At 40.1% G+C, this 20,085-nt stretch overlaps 1 protein-coding gene across 2 annotated transcripts; it reads right to left on the bottom strand.

Moving 5' to 3' along the window:
• Window positions 1-1,652: 1,652 nt before the first annotated feature.
• On the bottom strand, window positions 1,653-15,323 carry LOC146895915 (endogenous retrovirus group K member 5 Gag polyprotein-like). Of its 2 annotated transcripts, none has more exons than XM_087910271.1 (3): window positions 15,197-15,323; window positions 14,614-14,736; window positions 1,653-7,977 (listed from the first exon to the last, which is right to left on the bottom strand). In XM_087910271.1, the coding sequence occupies exon 3, from the start codon at window positions 7,754-7,756 to the stop codon at window positions 6,071-6,073; it is 1,686 nt and encodes a 561-aa protein (XP_087766397.1). In that variant the 5' UTR covers window positions 7,757-7,977; window positions 14,614-14,736; window positions 15,197-15,323; the 3' UTR covers window positions 1,653-6,070. The 2 variants fall into 2 exon arrangements, with proteins under 2 accessions (XP_087766397.1, XP_087766399.1); XM_087910273.1 differs by having other exon boundaries at window positions 14,614-14,702; window positions 15,197-15,317.
• Between the last annotated feature and the right edge of the window lie 4,762 nt (window positions 15,324-20,085).

Raw genomic sequence — 20,085 nt, 5'->3', positions numbered from 1 at the left:
TCCCTTTTACTGATTCTGTTCACACCACAGCATGGTGTTGCTTCAGCCTGGATCTAAGAAAATATGTTTTCAACAGATAATAGTTATTTCAGAAATACTGAAACCAACTGACTGCTTACTAAACAGGCTAGGATGGGGATTCCATATTTCCACATCTAAAATGTAGGGAACATGACAGAAGAGGAGGGAAGATTTTAAGAGCTGGAAGATGGGTAGGTGACATATGAAAAATTCTCTAACCGTATGACATGGAATTGTAATTACAGACACATTACAGCTTGGGTATCTGGCCCAAATCTGCCCGAAATCATACGTGAAATATGAGGACAACTGGGAAGAACACATCTACCCGGGGATGAGACAGGGGGTAACAAGGGGGTAATGATGAGTGTCTAAAACTGTGCAAATATGATATATCAATATGTATTAGTTATAAAAACTGAATATTTATACTAACAGAATTTAAGAGGAGGTATCAATATCTATTTTGAAGTAGAACTTTTAACTTTTTCATATAAACAACCAATTAGAGAAGATTTATACTGTCTGTTTTTGCTGTATTTAATCCAAACTGAACAATAAATAAATAAAAAAATTTCTAAAAAGGCAAAAAGAAACTAATCAAGCACAGGAGAGACATATAAAATACGAACATAAATTCACTGAAGAAAAAGATAATGGTGCTCAAAGATGGGAAAAGCTTGCATGCACATGGAACAATACGCATTATTATGAAAATTATGGGGGTAAAAGTGTTATATAAAAGGCTGAAGAGATGGCCTAGGGGTTAAGAGCACTGGCTGTTCTTCCAGAGGTCCTGAGTTCAATTCAGAGCAACCACATGGTGGCTCACAACCTTCTGTAATGAAATCTGGCGCCCTCTTCTGGCATGTGGGCATACATGGAAGCAGAATGTTGTACATACAATAAATAAATAAGTCTAAAAAAGATTTATATGATTTAACTCAAAATTTGTGATCATCAAGCTACCCATGATTTACTTCACAGATACAGTAATGAGAAACCTACAAATTTATATTAATTACAAATTACACAATTACAAATACTCAAAGAGTGCAGCAGAGAAAGCCGAAGCAAATGTAACAAAGTTTGAATCATCCCACCATCTGTGTGTGACTTCAGATGACACTGCAGAACCACAGGAATACCATAGCAGTGGCAGAAGAGTAGACACCTAAAGCAGTAACAGAAGATCTAGGACCAACCCAACTGGGGTGACCAACTAAATTTGACCAAAATGCCAAAAACTTGTTACACAATAAGCAGCCTTATCAATCAGTATTGTAGGGAAAAGTAAATCTCCACATGTAAAAGAATTCATAGAGGTCCACAAAATGAATCAGTGAAATTTAACTATGTACAGTTGAAAAATAACTGAAAGAACTGAAAGAAACAGCCTACAGAACGGAGAAATCTATTAACAAACATTTCATAGTATAATGCATAAATAGTAAGAGTTCACCAAGAAGCTAAAAAATGCAAAGAAAATATTAAAATCAAGTAATAAATGAAAAAAATAATCGTAACACCCGATTTTGTGTTACCCTCTCGGTACAGTTTGCGTGCAACCATACCTCATGCGAGTTTGGGCAAAGGCCTGGAGACTGAAAGAAAGACACAAGAGACCATGGTCATTTGAAAAGAAATCACCTGAATGCCACTTTATTTAGCATTTTGCAAAACTAATATACTTTGGCCCCAGTAAAGGAATTCCTTCCCAGGCCAGGGGGGAACCTGGTGTCTTATAGGGAGTATAGGAATTCCTCCCAGGCAGGTGGCAAATTACCATACCAAAGATGAAACAATGCCCTACAGCTAAATCACCAGGCTATGGCAGGCTGAGCAGGAAGCTTTAGCTGGCTGACCAGAACTGTCCTCAACATGCTCCTCAGGGATCAAGGGTAGACCTGGGCCCTACAGGTCCCCCTTTCATATAAATTATGACTAGGCCTGTCTTGGGTGGCATCGGACATCGGGCAAAACCCCTTACCCGTCATGGGAAAGCATCCAGGTCAAAACACATTTCCTGTCTTAGGTTGGGGCAGCCCCCCAAAAACCTTACCCGTCATTGGCTCACTAGTCACCCATCACCATGTATAGCCAGATTTAAGCTGAAAGATACTCTGGGGCAATAGCTAAGAGGACTTGCCACATGGCAACATTGACCTGAGCTTGCCTTTGGCTCTGGCACCATGAAATCATGGAGATGATGCTCCAGCACACATAAGCACTCCTAAAGGAGACTGTGCCTGCTCAATCCTTAAAAAGTCTGCCCAAAATGGAGCCCTTTAAGTAAGGTCTCAGCACTGGTGGAAGGAATCCTGGTATAATTAACTACAATAATAATTAATAGCCAATTTGTAAATCTTGTACTCCAGGGTCCAAGAATAACAGCAGAAAGCTTTCCCTGTAACCTGGCAGAGATCAAAAACCATAACCAACAGCAAAATTAACTACAGTATTCATTTGTAAATTTAGCTCAATTTGAACGGCCAAGGCATTTGCAACCTGCCCTGAGAGGGTACCCATAGCACTAGCAGAAGCAAGTAACTGATTAAGGGAAAATCCAGCAGCATTAGCCGCTCTGGCAGCCACAGCAATGGCTGACAATATAATGGGAAGGGAAGATGGGTAAAGGAAGAGTCCTTGGCACTCGGACCACCACAGCCAGTTTCTCAGGAACCCAGCAGCTCTTCAGGTGGCAGGTCAGTGTCTGCTGTATCTCTTGGTTCTGTCCTGTCTTTAGGCTTTTGGACAGGAAAATCCACAGCATGCACCAGATGCTCAGGTACCCAAATTGGATTGTCAGCATCCTGTGGGAAAACACAAGACAGCTCCCCTACCCCAGATTAGTACAGGATCTGGGCCATACCAGGTACCATCTGCTAGATTTTTCCATTTAACATGAGGCATCCCAGAAGAATTTGGTCGCCAATGTCACTCAGCAGTGGTCTGGGATTGAGCATCAACAGTCAAAAAATTTAAAATGTATAAAATAAAGGACAAATGGTTTCTGGGGGTGGAACCATAATCCCCCTTTTATGTTTTACGTAAATAAGCTTTGAGTGTATGATGTACTCATTCCACTATGGCTTGTCCTTGGGGATTATAGAGATTTAAGAGAAATAGAAAACTCCAAGCAAAATTTAGCAAAGCCAGCGCTGGTGTAGGCTGGTCCACTATCAGTTTTTATAGTTTTTGGAATTCCCATGTAGGCAAAAGCATGGAGACAGTGACTTTTAACATCTCGTAATTTTTTTCCTGTATGAGCTAAGGCAAAAATAAAATGAGAGTAAGTATCCACGGTTACGTGAACATATTGCATGAGCCCAAAAGAAATGTGGGTAACATCCATTTGCCACAAATGATTAGGAGCAAGCCCGAGGATTAACTCCCAAATGGGGAACAGTTAAAAGTTCTGTACACAAAGGGCATTTTTTAACAATATCAGTGGCTTGCTCTCGAGCTATCTTAAAATGAAATCTTAAAGACCCAGCATTGAGATGAAAACAATTATGAGCTTTATTTGCAGCTTCATAAGATTCTTGACTCGCTGCATAAATTTGGCAAGTGAGCTGATCAGCCAAAGCATTCCCCTCGCTCAAGGGGCCAGGGAGGTCACTATGAGTCCGCAAATGTCCTACGTAAATGGGAATAGATCAGATCGGGCCCAAAGTAAAGTTTGAATAGCCAATAACTACATCTGGACTCAAGATACAGAAGCAATATAAGCTGTAGTTTCCAAAGGCTCAGGAATTTTGCTTAAATACTGACTGTCAGTAAAAAGGTTAAATGGAATGTCAGCATATTTCTTTAAGACCATTTGTTCAGTGATCAATTCAGCCACCTGAGCAGATTTAGTATCAACAGGCTGAATGTCAAAGTCAGGAGGGGAGGCCACCACAGCTCTCCCGGTAGAGGAACACATTTCTTGCCCCTGCCAGAGGCTGTAAAGAAATAACCCTAGGGAAACATACCGGATGATTTTTGAAAAAGGTGACCAATTTATCAGAAGGATAATGATTATCAAACTCGCAGGGATTAGTTCTTAAAAACAAGGTCCAAACCTCAGCGAAATTCTGCAGCCAAGTTATTTCTGCCTGGGTATAAGGTGTAATGACCTTATCAGGTAACATTCCAAAGGTTTGTAAACCAAGTTTATACCCTTTCTGAATAAGGTGTAGCACAGCTGATGGGTATGAGATAACAATTTTTACAGGTGACACCTGTTCATGTACCCATAGGTAGGATGGGTCCTTTCTGCCAAAAAACTCCAGTAGAACTATGCTGAAAGGGAAAAATTATCAAATGCAGCAGCTGACTATAATCAATATAATGAATATGAGCAGAGGCAAGCTTTTCTTCAACTAAAGTAAATGCATTGCCTTGCCTGAGGTGTCAACTCACGAAAGGAAGTTGGGTCTGGATTCCCCTGCAGAATGTCAAAAAGCGGCCTTAGGACTCCAGTAGGAATTCCCAGACTGGGCCGAACCCAATTGAGGTCTCCAAGCAATTTATGAAAATCATTCATAATTTATCTAAGTGAAGAGTAACTTTCTGAGGTTTTAACCCCTGTCTGCAATAACTGATGTCCCAAATATTGATATGGAAACTGTTGTTGTACCTTATCAGAAGCAATCACCAACCCAGCACATGCTAGGCATTCTTGCAAGTCAGCAAAAGCCTCAAGAACTATCTCTGGGTCCTGTCCTGCTAATAAAATGTCATCCATACAATGAATTATATACAGTTGAGAATATTTATGCCTTATTGGGGCAATAACCCGTGCCACAAACATCTGGCAAATGATGGGACTATTGGCCATACCCATGGGCAATGTTGCCCACTGGTAACACCTTTATGGTTCTATGAACTTCATAGATGGTACACTGAAAGCAAATTTATCAGTCTTTTGGATGCAAGGGAATGGTGAAAAAACAATCCTTCAGGTCAATAACTAAAAGGATACCTACAGGTTGTGGCAACCCAGGTTGAGTTGTCCCCATAATTTCCATACAATCATTTACTGCAGCAACCTCCATTTACCAGACTTTTTCTTAATAAAGATAGGAGTGTTTCAGGGAGAAGTGGATGGCATTATACGTCCTGCTTCTAGCTGTTCCCAGACCAAAGTATGAGCAGCCTGTAATTTTTCCTTACTCAGGAGCCATTGCTCTATTCATGCAGGTTTTTCAGTTTTCCATTTAATAGGAATGCATTCTAGCTGCTCTGCAATGGCCCCTAAGAAAAATTTCTTAGCCCTGCACGCTGTCCAGGTAATTGTTGGATCATTTTCTTATCAGCTAAAATCTACACATCTCCCTGCAGATTTTTGCCCGGACCCTGACCGGGGACAAAGCCCTGGTTTGGTATCATGCTCTGCACAGGTTCGGTGGTCAGAACTCCTCCCATAGCCTGAAAAACATCTCTTCCCCACAAATTAAGAGGAAGGTGTTCCAGGACAAATGGTTTAAAAATCCCCTTATGGCCCTCTTCATCCTCCCAATCTAAATATTGAGTACTGCACTCTGGAGAACAGGCCATTCGTACCCCCTGTAATGCAGGAGGCTGGCTGTAGATAGAGACCAGGCTGCAGGCCAGTGTTTTTTAGCAATCACAGAAGAATCAGCCTCTGTATCTGAAGGCCTTAGAATCTTTCTCAGAGATTGTTAAGGTAAGTGTGGCACGGTTCTCTAAGCTAGAGACCCAAAATGCTCCAGGGAATCCCGTGGAGCCAAATCCCTTGTCCCCTCATACTTGTTTACTGAATGGATTAATAGAGTGAGACAAGGGTAAAAGCACTAGTTGAGTTATTCTTTCCCCTAGAGGGATGACAAGGACTCCCATACCAGCTTCAACCATAATTTTAATTTCTCCAGTATAATCACAGTCTATAATTCGTGGTAAAATTTTAATCCCTTTAAGCACAGAACTACTTCTACCCAAGACTATCCCCACTGAACCCTATGGAATAGGTCCAAAAACTCTAGTCCCCAAGGCTTGTACACCCATTTCTGGGGTCAATACTACCCGGGGGAGGTACAGAGATCTAGTCCTGCACTTCCTGAGGTGCCTCGAACAAGGTCATAGACAGTGAGGCATTTCTTTGAGGAATGTATCTGATGGGAGCAGCTGGTCCACTAACGGCCCTGTAAACTTGCATTCTGGGGGCCCGGGGCAGGCCTCTCCTCCCGTTTCCCAACGCGAGGATGGGATTTCCTTGACTGTCGGTCTTAGACCGACAGTCATTAGCCCAATGTGCCCCTTTTTGACATTTTGGGCAAACACCTGGACTTCTTCTTGATTGATTAACTGCCCCTTTAGTGGCAGGGCAGTCCCTTTTGAAGTGTCCTGACCTTCCACAATGAAAACAATTACGAGATCTAGCTCTGCCTTGACCTTCCCTAGGGGCAGGAGAAATTACCTGACCCACCTTGTGAGTACTATCTATGTCTCTGCATAAATGGATAAAGTCATTTAGGTCTCCATTTCTATGAGGGCGCAAAACCTCTTGACAAAGTCTGTTAGCGTTTTCATAGGCTAATATCTTTATACTCGGCATAGCTGAGCTCACATCTCCAAAAATACGACTTCCCACTTGTAAAAGGCGGTGAATAAACTCACAATAAGGTTCTGAAGATCCTTGAAAGATCTTAGAAAGCTGTTCTCCTGCTCCTTTGCTAGGTAAAGTTTTCCAAGCTTTAACAGCCGCGGCAGCTATCTGAGCATAAATCGCAGGATCATATGCAATCTGTGCTGCTGAGCCAGCATACTGTCCTTCACCGGTTAACATGTCAAGGTTATGCTGGGGGAAACCCGCAATGGCATTATTCTGTGCGGTCATTTTGCAATTTTCCTGCATATCACTTCTCCATAACAAATAATCTCCCCCTGAGAGACAAGCCCTACAAAGCTGCATCCAGTCACTGGGTGTAAGGTTGAGCTTTGCAAGGGATTCTAATAAAACCACAGTAAAAGGATCATGCACTCCATAGGCCACAACTGCTTCTTTTAACTGCTTAATATCCTTAAAGGCCAGGGGGTTATGTTGTCTGGTCCTTTGTTCTTGTGGATCAATAATTTCTCCAATAGGAAAAATTTGTCTCTCTCTACATAGATTATTTAGTCTGTCTTGAATCTCTCGGATTTTCGCCTCTAGGTCTATAGGGGCAGAAGCAGTAGTACAAGGAGTAGAAGTCGCAAAAAGTGTTTTTTGCAGCGGAGGTCTCATCAAGAGATCTCTGTTTGCTTCCTTGCTTTCCTCTTTTTCTAACTTTTTTTTTAAAAGTGCGATCTCCTTTTCTAGAATTTTTTCCTCCTCATCTATAACCCTAACACTCTTAACTTCCTGCTCCTCGAAGCTCTTAATAGAACGCACAGATTCTGCTTTCTGAATCTCCTCAAGGGTTTTGTTCAAAATCTCTAATTGCTCTTTTACTTTTACATCATCACTGAGAAGAGCATCTCTGACTAAGCGCCATAGAGAAAATATTGCTATGGGGAAAACTTCTGGCCCTCGCTCTTTCAGTGCATTTTGAAGGTCAGCCTTTACCTGCTCCCAATCAGAAATATTAAAACCCCCTGCATGGAGAAACCAGGGACTAAACTCTAAAACCGTCTTAACTATCTCCTGTGCCATCTTAACCTTAATATCGGTGCCTTGTTTCTCCAAAAGAACTAGCAATTGGCCCGTTAACCGGGCTCTTAACATTGGAACAGAAATACTTGCACCCATTAGCCAATACACCCTCACCACTTACCTGCTGGCCAGCCTCCCGAGGGCGATCTCTCAGGGATCCCTACTTCCCAAATCTCGCAAATGGGTCTCTGCAGACAAGTCTCCAACTGTAGCTGTTGATGATCCCAGTGGGGCCTCTGATTGTAACACCCAATTTTGTGTTACCCTCTCGGTACAGTTCGCGTACAACTGTACCTCACGCGAGTTTGGGCAAAGGTCTGGAGATTTAAAGAAAGACACAAGAGACCATGGTCATTAGAAAAGAGATCAGCCGAATGCCACTTTATTTAGCTTTTTGAAAAACTAATACTTTGGCCCCAGAAAAGGAATTCCTTCCCAGGCAGGAGGGAACCTGGCATCTTAGAAATTCCCTCCCAGCCAGGGGAAACCTGGCACCGTATAAAAATTCGGTGTATAAAAAATTACCCTATCAAAGATAAAACAATGCCCTACAGCTAAATCACCAGGCTATGACAAAGTAAACACAAAAACTAACAAAAAGCTTTCGCTGGCTGACCAAAACTGTCCTCGAGTCCTACAATAGTCCGGGTCCTACAATAGTGACAATGCACAGAAAAAGTACTATATGCACTATAAAAGTATTTACTTCAAACATATTGATACAAAGTGCAAAAAAAGTGAAGGAATTTTTTTTAAAAATTTTCTGTGAAGGACTGGTCATAATTATGATAGGTAACAGAAAAACCGAATCTATAAATATATCAAACAAAAAATATTAACAGTTGATGACAGCTATGTCATCAACTTGATTGCAGTTCACAAAAGAGTTCCCAAATACATGAAGCAATAATGACAGGAATGTAGGAAACAAATAGACAGTCATGCAGGGAAGCTTCAGTGTCCACCATTGAGAAAACTGATCATGAGCAGCACAGAAAAGCAATAATGTCTAGTAGGCCTCCAGAGAACCATCCACACAACAGCAGAAGATGCCCAGTCTCCTCAAACTTCAACAAGCATGCTACAGGGTGGCCCGGCCTTAAAAATAGAACAAGTCTTCAAACCAAGTAAAAATCAAGGTTTAACAAGTGACTTTCCAGGGCTGGAGAGATGGCTCAGAGGTTAAGAGCATTGCCTGATCTTCCAAAGGTCCTGAGTTCAATTCCCAGCAACCACATGGTGGCTCACAACCATCTGTAATGAGGTCTGGTGCCCTCTTCTGGCCTGCAGACATACACACAGACAGAATACTGTATACATAATAAATAAATATTAAAAAAAAAAAGTGACTTTCCAACAAATGTTGAATGTTGAAATCAACAGTAGATAGCAGAGAATAAAAAGACATGAATATTGACTCATTGATAGCATGTTCTCATTCAAACGTGAAAAAAATATAAAAGGATCTTCTAAAGATTCCAAGTAAGATGCACAAAGAACAGGCTTTTTTCTATATAAATGGACAAACCCTAAGACTTATAAAACTGTGAGAAACCACAACGACTTCAAAAATTATGAGAAGGATCAAACCCAGTAGCTATTTCAAAATATATAAGAATTGTAATGAAACAAGCTGTAGAGTTTCAAAGACAGATAAGATATCAAAGGGAAGACAATGTAGATGGAGGTTAATATTCAGCAAATATATGAAGCAAATCTTATCAAAATCCTACAGACATTATTTTAGAAAATAGAGAAGTTAACCTGAAAAGACACTAAAATCTGAATGAACAATATGCTTCAAAAATTCTATGTGCAGGACAAACCAAGTTTTGCCTAAAAGGGGATTACAAATTGCTCCCGAAAAAATACAAAGGAGATTCTATCAATTACCTAGGTTACAAAATAGGTTAACAGAAAATTAGAACACAAAAGACACAAATTAGGAGAGACTGATTATAGACTCTTAATGACTTTCAAATATTGTTAGCAGAAATTTCCAGTCTATGACCAGCTATTGGTTATAACAGCTGTTGGTTATAATCTATTAACAAAATGGTGACAAAGATTTAAAAAGCCCCAGAGAATCAATAGTTGAAGCAGAAAAAGAATTGATGATTGTTGAACAAAAATGATATATAGGAGGCACATGTGGGTAGGGTGAATCTAAATCTTAATTGTATTCTAGTAACATTGCCTTTCAGAATTTCCCCTACAGGAATTTTAATGCAGAGGGAAGATATTATCTTAGAATGGATCTTTTCAACCCATAAACTAAGTAAAAAATTAAAAACTTATGCAGAAAAAAAGTCACTGAATTAATTATAAAAGGTATAAACTCAGCAGAAATTATAGTGCCTTTTACTACTGATGAAATTAAAAAGTTATGGGAAGACAATGAACCAGTCCCTCCATACTAACTCAATCCAAACAATCTGTGGATAGACATAGTTCAGGAAGAAGGGTTGAAAAAATATTAAATGAGACAATACAAGAGAGTGCAAGGCCAAGTGGATCTACTAGAGAAGAAATAGAATTCTAAAGGCTAAAATACCCCTAAGAAAGCTCGGATCTGACAGCCCTCTCAATAAGCTATACAATCCACATACATTACTTAGTTTTCATGACACACCAACAAGAAGATGCTGAGAAGTCAGCAGACCAGTCACAGTGTCTAAAAATATCTTAAGATACCCTAGTAACACTCAGAGTGTCAAAAACTGTTATGTAAGCTCGGGCTTACAGAGCAGTTATTACAGACAGAGTTATTAGTGGTCAGTCCCCAGCTCTGAGGCAAAGCATGCCCATTCAGTGTCATTGCGTAAGATGATTTTGTGGGTAAGAGGCCTTCTGGCTTGATAGGGCTGCACCACAAAAGGAAATAGATGAATGTCATGGGAAACATGTCCAAAAGCCAACGATAAGGAACGACACAGGCCCTAGGTACAATTCTATTACTAACATTTTGCTACCTATACAGATATGCAAACTGCCTTTAAATGGTTCTAATCACACTCATAGCCTGGTGCTGCTTTCACCCTGCATCAAACAGACTATGAATGGACTACAGTCATCTAAGAGTCTTGTGACTTGACAAATATTGAAAATAGCTGACTGCTTACTGCAGAGCATACTATAGGAAATCTATATTCCAGTATCTAAAGGGAGAGAACATTAAAAGAGGAAGCAACAATTTGTAAGAGATGGAAGAAAGGGAGGTGACTGGAAAATGGGGAGATGACATATGAAAAAAATCTTACCATATTACACAGCAGATGGAATTAAAAACACAAGATGGCCTAGCTATCTGGCATAAACTTGCCCAAACACATACATGAAATATGAGGGGGGTTAAATGAGAAGAAAATGTGTCTAACCAGGAATGGGACATGGAGTGACGAGGGAGTGATTTGACTAAAAAAACTGATGTAATTATTAAATACAAATATTTATTACCTATGAAAAATAAAACTAGACAAATAGAATGCCTACTTAGAGGAAGAATTTTTTTATTATCTATATAACCAACCAATTAGTAAGGTGCTATATGACCTGTTACTGATTCTACTTAAAACTGAACAGAAAAAAATGATAAATTAAAAAAAAGGGGAAAAAATTAACCAAGCAAGAGAGATCCAAAAAAGAAACATGATGGGAAAACGTGCATGCACATGGAACAAAACATATCATTGTGAAAATTGCAGTGTTAAATGATTTATAAGATTAACTCAAAATCTATGAAAATCAATCTTCCCATAATAAGCTTCAAAGATATAATAAAGGGAATCCTACAAATTTACATGGAAGCACTAAGAATATGTGGGGGCACAGCAAGCCCAGGCACATAGAGCAGAGTTTGATTCACTCCCTGTGATTTCTGATATTTATTTCAGAGCCATGACTATGGCAGAAAAACCACCCCAATCTAACAGCAGATGCAGAACCAGCCCAAGAAGCTGTGACCATCTGAGTTTCCCCGAAACATCTAAAAAAGTATGCAACAGAATATTTAACATGAGGGGGCAGGAGAGGTGGCTCAGAGGTTAAGAGCACTGGCTGCTCTTCCAGAGGTCCTGAGTTCAATTCCCAGCAACCACATGGTGGCTCACAACCATCTGTAATGAGATCCGGCATACATGGAGGCAGAATGTTGTATACATAATAAATAAAAAAAAAGAATATTGGGGCTGGAGAGATGGCTCAGCGGTTAAGAGCATTGCCTGCTCTTCCAAAGGTCCTGCGTTCAATTCCCAGCAACCACATGGTGGCTCACAATAATCTGTAATGAGGTCTGGTGCCCTCTTCTGGCTTGTAGGCATACATGTAGACAGAATATTGTATACATAATAAATAAATATTAAAAAAAAGAATATTTAACATGAGCAGCCTCTTCAATTATTGATATTAAGAAAAGCAAATATCAACATATATGAATGAAACAGAGTCCCAAGTCAAGGAACTGTGAAATATGAAGCGTCACGCAGGGAAAATGCATCCAAATACAGACACAGTGATCTAAATGGAAGTACAAATTATCAGGATAGAAGATCAAAAACCGGGCTGGAGAGATGGCTCAGCGGTTAAGAGCACTGGCTGTTCTTCCAGAGGACCTGAGTTGAATTCCCAGCAACCACATGGTGGCTCACAACCATCCATAATAAGATCTGGTGCCCTCTTCTGCCCTGCAGGTATACATGCAGACAGAATACTGTGTACATAATAAACAAATCTTAAAAAAAAAAAAAGAAGATCAAAAACCGACGAACAAGACTGAATGCAATTTAAAACTTGTATTAAAAATGGTAATAACTAAAATAATGAAGAAACAGCCTACAGAATGCATGTATTTATTAGCAAACTTTTCATAGTACAATACAAAAACATCCAGAATTCAAAAATTTAAAAAGGGGAGAAAAAAAAATCACAAAGCAAATATTATCTTCAAAAAGGAACTGAACAGACTGTGCTCAAAAGCAGTGGAAACAGCCAAAATGTACATAGTACAGGCCAGTAATGAAGAAAATGCTCATCTAATGTAGACTGAGATCTCCTCTCTGCCTAGTCACTGTGCACCCTCAGGTTCTAAAAAAAAAAAATACTGGAGACAAGACAGAAAGAACAGTGGAAATCCAACTCACTGCAGCCACCATGCTAGTAAGCATGCAGCTTCTGACTAACCAAACAAGCAAAAGGAGAAAAAAACCCAGAAAAGATAATCTTCCAGTTTCTTAAGTAAGAAAATATACTGCAAATATAAATAGTATAGAAAGGAACTCAGAAAGAGGAAGAGACATAAGAAATATACAAAAACTAACACAATGGTATGAGTCTGTATTTCCTTTCAGTGACCTCTTGAAATGTATAAGGATATATAAGAAAAGTATACAGCTTCAAAAAAAGGGCATCCTAAAGTTAAAATATTTTTTATAAATGTATTTACTTCAAATAAGGATACAAAATGCTAAGACGTTTTCAAAAAAATGTGCTGTAATTAGTTTCGGTAGGTAAAATCTAAATCTACCAACACACAAAGCAAAGAATATTAACAAATGATCTAATGGTCCATTTCCAGAAAGTTATGCAGTCCATTTGAATGCATTTTACAATAGTTTCCAAAATCATGAAAAAAAATATCAATTCAATGACAGAATGGTAGGAAGCAAAAAAGACACTGATACAGGGAAGTTTCAACATCCTTCAATCAGTGATGTTGGAAATAAGACAGGATGTTAGTGAGGAAGATGACCATGAACAGCACAGAAAACCAGTAGCCCCTAGAAGGCCTCCAGAGAGAGTATCACCACACAAGAGCAAAAGATACCCAGTCTTCTCAGACTTCAAGCAGCATGCTTCAGTGTGCTCAAGTCAGAACAAATCAGCCTAGCCAGGTGGTGCGAGCCTTCCTCTCAGCATTCAGGTTGGGGTAGGTGGATCTGAGTTCAAGGCAAACCTGGTCTACAAAGAGAGTTCCAGAACTACCAGAAATACATAGAGAAAGTGTCTCAGGTAAACCAAAACAAACAAACAAAAGTCAAGACCAAGTTTAAAAAGTGTCTTCTCCAAGAAGTTGGAATGTTGTTGTCAACACAAGACAGGAACAGAAGAACACATTGAATACTGAACATAATATATATAATAATATATCCACATAAAACATTGTGTGTATTGTGTATTTAATATGCATTATTGATTTAATATTCATTATTTAATACATATTCACCACACAACTACTTAATGTATACTTAATAAACATTTTATATAACAATATATTAAATATATAATTTACTTAATATATGTGAATACTAACTCATTGCTAGCACTTTAAATCTTCTTTAAACATTTTAATTATTAATTTATTTATTCCCATTTCAGGAAAATTAGTGTTTTGCCTGGATGTATCTCTGAGTGAGAACGTCAGATCCTGAAATTACAGGCAGTTGTGAACTGCCTTTTAGGTGCTTGTAATTAAACCTGGGTCCTCTGCAAGAGCAGCCAGCACTTTTAACTGCTAAGTCATCTCTGCAGACCTAGCAAATCTTATCAAAATCTTGATGGTATTAATTTAGGAATTGGGCAAATTAACCCTAGATAAGAAAAAGCCTGAACGAAGTATATAATACTCCAACATTCTAAGAGAAGGAGAAACCAAGAAGCATCAATTATTCTAAAAATTATATTGAAATTAATATAATTTCATGTAGCATTGAGAAGACATGATCACTGATGTAAATGGAGAGGGACAGCACCACTCACGTGAAAAACCAAATTGAATTATATTTGCCGAGTATTAATTCTTACATAGAAAGTCTTCTAATACCCACAATAGAGATATTCTGAGATTATTCTCAGGGCAATTCTCTAGAAACATCTGGAATGAAATAGAATTCTAGGATAGAATCAATTTCATTACTGTCACTTGAACCCTTTTCCCATCCTTCCACCCTCTACCATACCTGGATCCTTTGCTACTGCCTCCTCTCCACCATTCAGAGCTCTTTGTTTTGATTCACAGGGAAAGAGATTCTTCAGAAAGCACCAGGAACTTTACATGAAACAAAATAAATGATGAGTAACACCTGACGAAAGCATAAACATGAAGAAGAGAGAAAATATCGATTAAAAAAATGTTTCTCTTTCTGAGGCTTTCACTTTACTCTCTGAGATGTGAGACTCATTCACACACATCTCACACTCGTGCAGAGCAAGGGAGCCTGCTAAAGAACTATTTTCTATCACCGCAGAACCTTCGTCCGACCCCCAGGGAGGGGTATTTAAATGAGCCCCCAAAAAAGGAACACGTGGTCTCCCTTTTTCTTTCTCCAGGTGGTCGTGTTCCCCCGGGGCTTCCAGGTTCCCTCTCGGGGCTACCTGGGAGCCCAGAACTTCCATTAGACCTGGATATGTCTTAATTTGGCTTGTTTTGATTCGGCTTGATTGGAAATTTTGCATCGGCAGGGAGCTCGCGTTAGGAAGGATTCCTAACAGTATTATTTATAAAGCAATAAAAAATAAATAACAAAATAGAAATATTCTCACCCTCAGAAGCCCGACTGCTGCAGTTCTCCAATAAGAGATCTCAGCTAAAACCCACGAGAGCAGGATCTAGGCATTCCCACTCCTACAAGAAGTACACATTCACAGCACGCAATGTTAACAAACCCTGAAATAAAATAACAACAGTTTGACCACGTATGTAGAGGAAGAGTGCTTTTCTTCAAACAAGGAGACATTTTTCTTATACAGAAGAGTGACCATAATTACTCAAAAGATGCATTCTAATCTTGTTTTCTTCTAAGTGTTTACTGACTATAAAACCGTGTAGCCTGTTTTGATCTCACAGCCTGTATACTAGGCTTGCCTAGACCGAAGGTGTAACATAAAAACACTGCATAAGAAGCCACATTTCTGAACACTATATTTACATTCTAGACTGTAGTATCTCAGACGGAAAAATAATTGAGTAAAAACTTTGCTTACAAGCCGGGCGGTGGTGGAGCACGCCTTTAATCCCAGCACTCGGGAAGCGGATCTTTGTGCGTTCGAGGCCAGCCTGGTCTACAAGAGCTAGTTTCAGGACAAACTCCAAAGCTACAGAGAAACCTCGTCTCGAAAAGCCCAAACCAACTAACATAAAAACTTTGCTTAGTGAACATTAATGGTCCCAGCCATAACTGGAGTCCTCTATAAAGTTTAATTTCTGATTCGTTCAAATCTGCACTGGCTCCTCCTGGTTTTATTTTCTACAATGCTCTCTGGGAATGCCTACTTCCTCAGAGGCAAGGGCCACTCTCTTAAATAGGAAAGGAGTCAAACAGGGGAAGATAAAAAGCATGGAAAAACTAAATTCCAGGAGCTTTGAAGCTGCCACGGTAGCAGAAAGAACCCTGTTTGCAAACAACAGACACTACAAATGCTCTACTAGATTATTTTAGGAACTATTTTTGACAGAGCAGTCTGGGGGCAGTAAGAGAAGTGAAAAACCCACGACATACCCATTTCATAAGACCACAACGTTACCGACAACAGAATTTTGGAAGCTGTGTCCTGAGCCGCCTCACCCCATCCCTTCCCTTCTGGGTCTCAGCCCCGCTCCTCCTCTACCTGTGAGGTTCCAGGGCCGCCAGACTGAGATTCCCGCCACTGCGCTGCTGACCGCTGACTTTCCCAGGCCGCCGGCGCGGCAACGGCGGGAAGTTAACGCGTCCCGGCGACAACTGGCCGCGTTCTCCGCTCCAAGATTGGCACCACGTGGGTCCCAGAGTCCCAGAGGGAAAAGAGGAACTTCCTTTAACTTTGCCAAATTCTTCGGACCCTCCCACTTAAAATCCACTTCCATTCACCTAGCTGCACCTAGGTAGGCTGCAAAACCGCCTACCGCGGACTCTTTTTATTGGTTAGTTTCCCAAGTGGTCCTCCCTCCCCCCCCACTCCCCCTCCCCCCTCCCCTCCCCACTTCCCTCCCCCCCTCCTCCCCCCCACTCCTCCCCCACCCCATCCCCCGGCTAATTCTTTTCTCCCAACCGCCTCTGTTCGTCCAGCGTCCCTGCCACATGGTGACACGTCCCTCCCGTGTTTCAGGCACCTTCCACACGGGCTGCCCTGTTCCCGCTCTACACAGTCTCCCGACCTGCTTGCTGTGAGACCTCTACAGTGATTTCTGAACCCTTCAGATACAAGTTATCACGATTTACTTTTCTTGGCATACCAGCCTCCTGAGATAAAAACACACAGCAAAGACAACAAACAATCTAAATTCTGATGCTCAAGACCCATCCCCCAAACGAATTAAAAGTAAGAAAAAAACCCTTGTCTCCAAGCACATACCATATCTGTAACCCTGAGGAAAGAAAGTTAAATGACATGAATATACAGAACTCAAAAACCTGAGTCATGTTCAAGATGATCAAAACATGTAACGCATGTGAATCAACTCAAAGATAGGAATGAAATGATCCTGTGCAAGAAAATAGTTGCAAATGCCTGTAGGAAATGAGAACAATATAGGATATAAAAATCAAATTTAATAAATAGTTAGAAACATCGAAAAGTAGCGAACTGAAATGAAACAGTAAAAGAAAAATGCAATAGGTTTAATAATAGCTCAGAAATCAGGTACAGTATCAGGTTTGAAGGCAAGATAAGAGAAGCTGGCTGGCCCAGACAAAGAAAACGATGAATTAAGACAAAATGCTCCACGGAGTAGCACTAATTAAAGGTAGAAGTGAACTTACAGTTGCACCGTCTACTCTTATATGAAGTATTCCAAATTCTAGACGCAGTAACTCTGGAGAACTTTCCTAGGAAGCTGGATAACCATTTCCATCCCGAGGCAAATGAAGTGGCACTAAAAAGCCACCTCTATCCTTCCCTCCCAGACCTCCACTGCTGCCAATCAAATATGTACACGTACACTATTAGCAATACTGACCTGGGAGAAGACATGTCAGGAACTCAGGATTTTGGAAAGAAACAACTGTTGTCGCAGGAAGTCCGTCTTTAACTGCCTAGTGCTAAATTTATCTTGCGCTGTACCCGGTTCACCACTTGATGGTGGAACTGTTGTTTCGCTAACTCAGAAAGTTTGTCTTCTGAAAGGCATGCTAAAGAGTTGTTTATATAAAGCATAGAAAATTTCTTTTAAAAACTAAACGATTAAAAGAGAAACTTGCCAGCCTAAATCAGTTTTATATGTGAAAAAATAAGACAAACTCACAGTTTTACGTGACTGAGTCTTCATGCTGAAAAAGACAAACTCACAAAACAGGTTTCAATAAAATACAAACTCCTAACATGCTGTTGTTATTGATTTAAAAAATTGACCTTTAAAAGAATAACAATAAACCGGGCATGGGGGCACATGCCTTTAATCCCAGCACTAGGGAGGCAGCGGAAGATGGATTTCTGTAAATTGGAGGCCAGCCTGGTCTACAAAGCAAGTTCTAGGGCCACACAGAGACACTCAGTCATGAAAAACTAAAATAATGATAATAATAAACAACTTGATTTTCAGTGACTGCTTTCAGTAATCAAGCACTTATGTCTCATAGTAAATGCTTGGATTGCCATATGAAAGAAAAGAAAGAAAGTTTAACAGAACATGTGGGTACATTGTAAGGTTTGAGAAAGTGATTGAAAGATGAGCGGTGGTGGTAGTGCAGGCCTTTAGTCCCAATACTCAGGAGGCAGAGATAGAAAGATCTCCATGAGTTAAGGGCAATCTGCTCTACAGGTAGAGTTCTAGGACCGCCAAGGTTATACAGAGAAACCCTGTCTTGAAAATCAAAACAACACTAATAAGAGGTGTGGCCTTGTTGAAGTAGATATGTTCTTGTTGGAGGAAGTGTGTCACTGTGGGGACAGGCTTTGGGGTCTCAGATGCTTAAGCAAATAAGAAAAAATAGAAACCCTAACCAAAGCAGAAGTTGATACCAGGGATTGGGGAATTGCTGTTGTAGGCCTGACCATGTTTTTATTTGGAGAAATTGTAGACTTTGGGACTTTGAGTCGGGAAAGTAGTTGAACACTTTAAGTATAGCTTATATGGGCCATCCTAGAAGGAACATGAAAGACAGTGGTGCTGAGAAGAAATCCATCTGTTCTTTTTGTTTGTTTGTTTTTTAGTTTTCTTGAGATAGGGTTTCTCTGTGTAGCTTTAGAACCTGTCCTGGAACTAGCTCTTGTAGACCAGGATGGCCTCGAACTCACAGACATCCACCTGCTTCTGCCTCGCGAATGCTGGGATTAAAGGCGTGCGCCCCCACCACCCGGCTCCATCTGTTCTTTACAGTTTTGCAAGGGTAGAATGTATTACTGTTCAATCGAGCTGCAGCTTATACGTCAATTTAAAGCATTTTATGTTGATTTAATTTGGCATGCATGTAGAAAATTTTTCCACTTTAGAATTTCCAGTTTTGTGGGATAGAGATCTTTAAAGTCAACATCACACAAGATCCACTTATATACGTGTCTACTGATTAGACTATGTAGTTAACTTGGGTCCTTGTGAAGTCATAACAAAAAGGTATGTACTTATAGCTATCAGGGAAAAGCAGACTAAAGCTTTTGTTAAATGTCCATCTCACCCCAGTCAAAACAGCCATAACCAAGATTTAAATGGTCACAAATTCTGGTGGAAATGTGTGGAAGCAGGTACCATTATGCACTGCTTGTCTTAGTGTGAGCCAGAGTAAATACTTTGTAATCAATCTAGACCATAAAAAAAAACAAACTAGCAATAGAATTGCAACATTACACAAGTAGAGCACTATTGTGTATTCTATGACACTGTTTTTGTGGAGATGAGAGCAAAAAGTCTGCTCACTCCAGAGGGGCAACCAATGAGAGATCAGACTGACGAAATGAACAAAGACCATCACAATGAACCATGAGCTTTGTTTGTCCAATGTATATGGCTGCTTTACCTCCATGTATGGGTATGAAGCAAATATACGTAAGTCTTTTGCCCCTAGAGACCAGAAAAAGAAACTGGATAGCCTAGAAATGAAAACAGAAAAACTTATGAGAGCCACGGGTATTTGTTGTTTAACAGTTTTACTCCCTTATAGAAGCATTTCATCTTACTGGTCAGCTCGTTAAGAAGGGAAATAAACACCCCAAAGTAGTTTCAGGAAGTCAGTGAAACTGACCAGATTTAAGGCCTTTTCTTCCCAAAGAGCATAAAATCAGTAAATACTACTGTGCGTCTATCTCAGGGCAGTCAAGCTTCAAAGACTCCAGACAAGACAAGCCACCTGAAAGAATGAGACACCAAACAAAGGGCCTAGAAGAAGCAGAGATCACCTGTGTTGCCAGGATAGTTCATTCTGAAGCTGAGACCTGATGAGGCTGCAGAGTATACAGCAGGTTTGCAGATTTTCCTAACTAATCACCATTCTGGGGTTGGCTATGTTGCTGCCGCTGTATTT

This window comes from Myodes glareolus, chromosome 1 (assembly GCF_982192425.1).
Source record: "Myodes glareolus chromosome 1, mMyoGla1.1, whole genome shotgun sequence".
Lineage (NCBI taxonomy): Eukaryota > Metazoa > Chordata > Mammalia > Rodentia > Cricetidae > Myodes > Myodes glareolus.
The sequence above is the reverse complement of the archived record's forward strand: the minus strand, read 5'-3'. Positions and strand labels throughout refer to the sequence as shown.

Excerpts from the sequence above, each read along its gene's own strand:
- LOC146895915 (XM_087910271.1), bottom strand. The coding sequence starts at position 7,756 with ATGGGTGCAAGTATTTCTGTTCCAATGTTAAGAGCCCGGTTAACGGGC.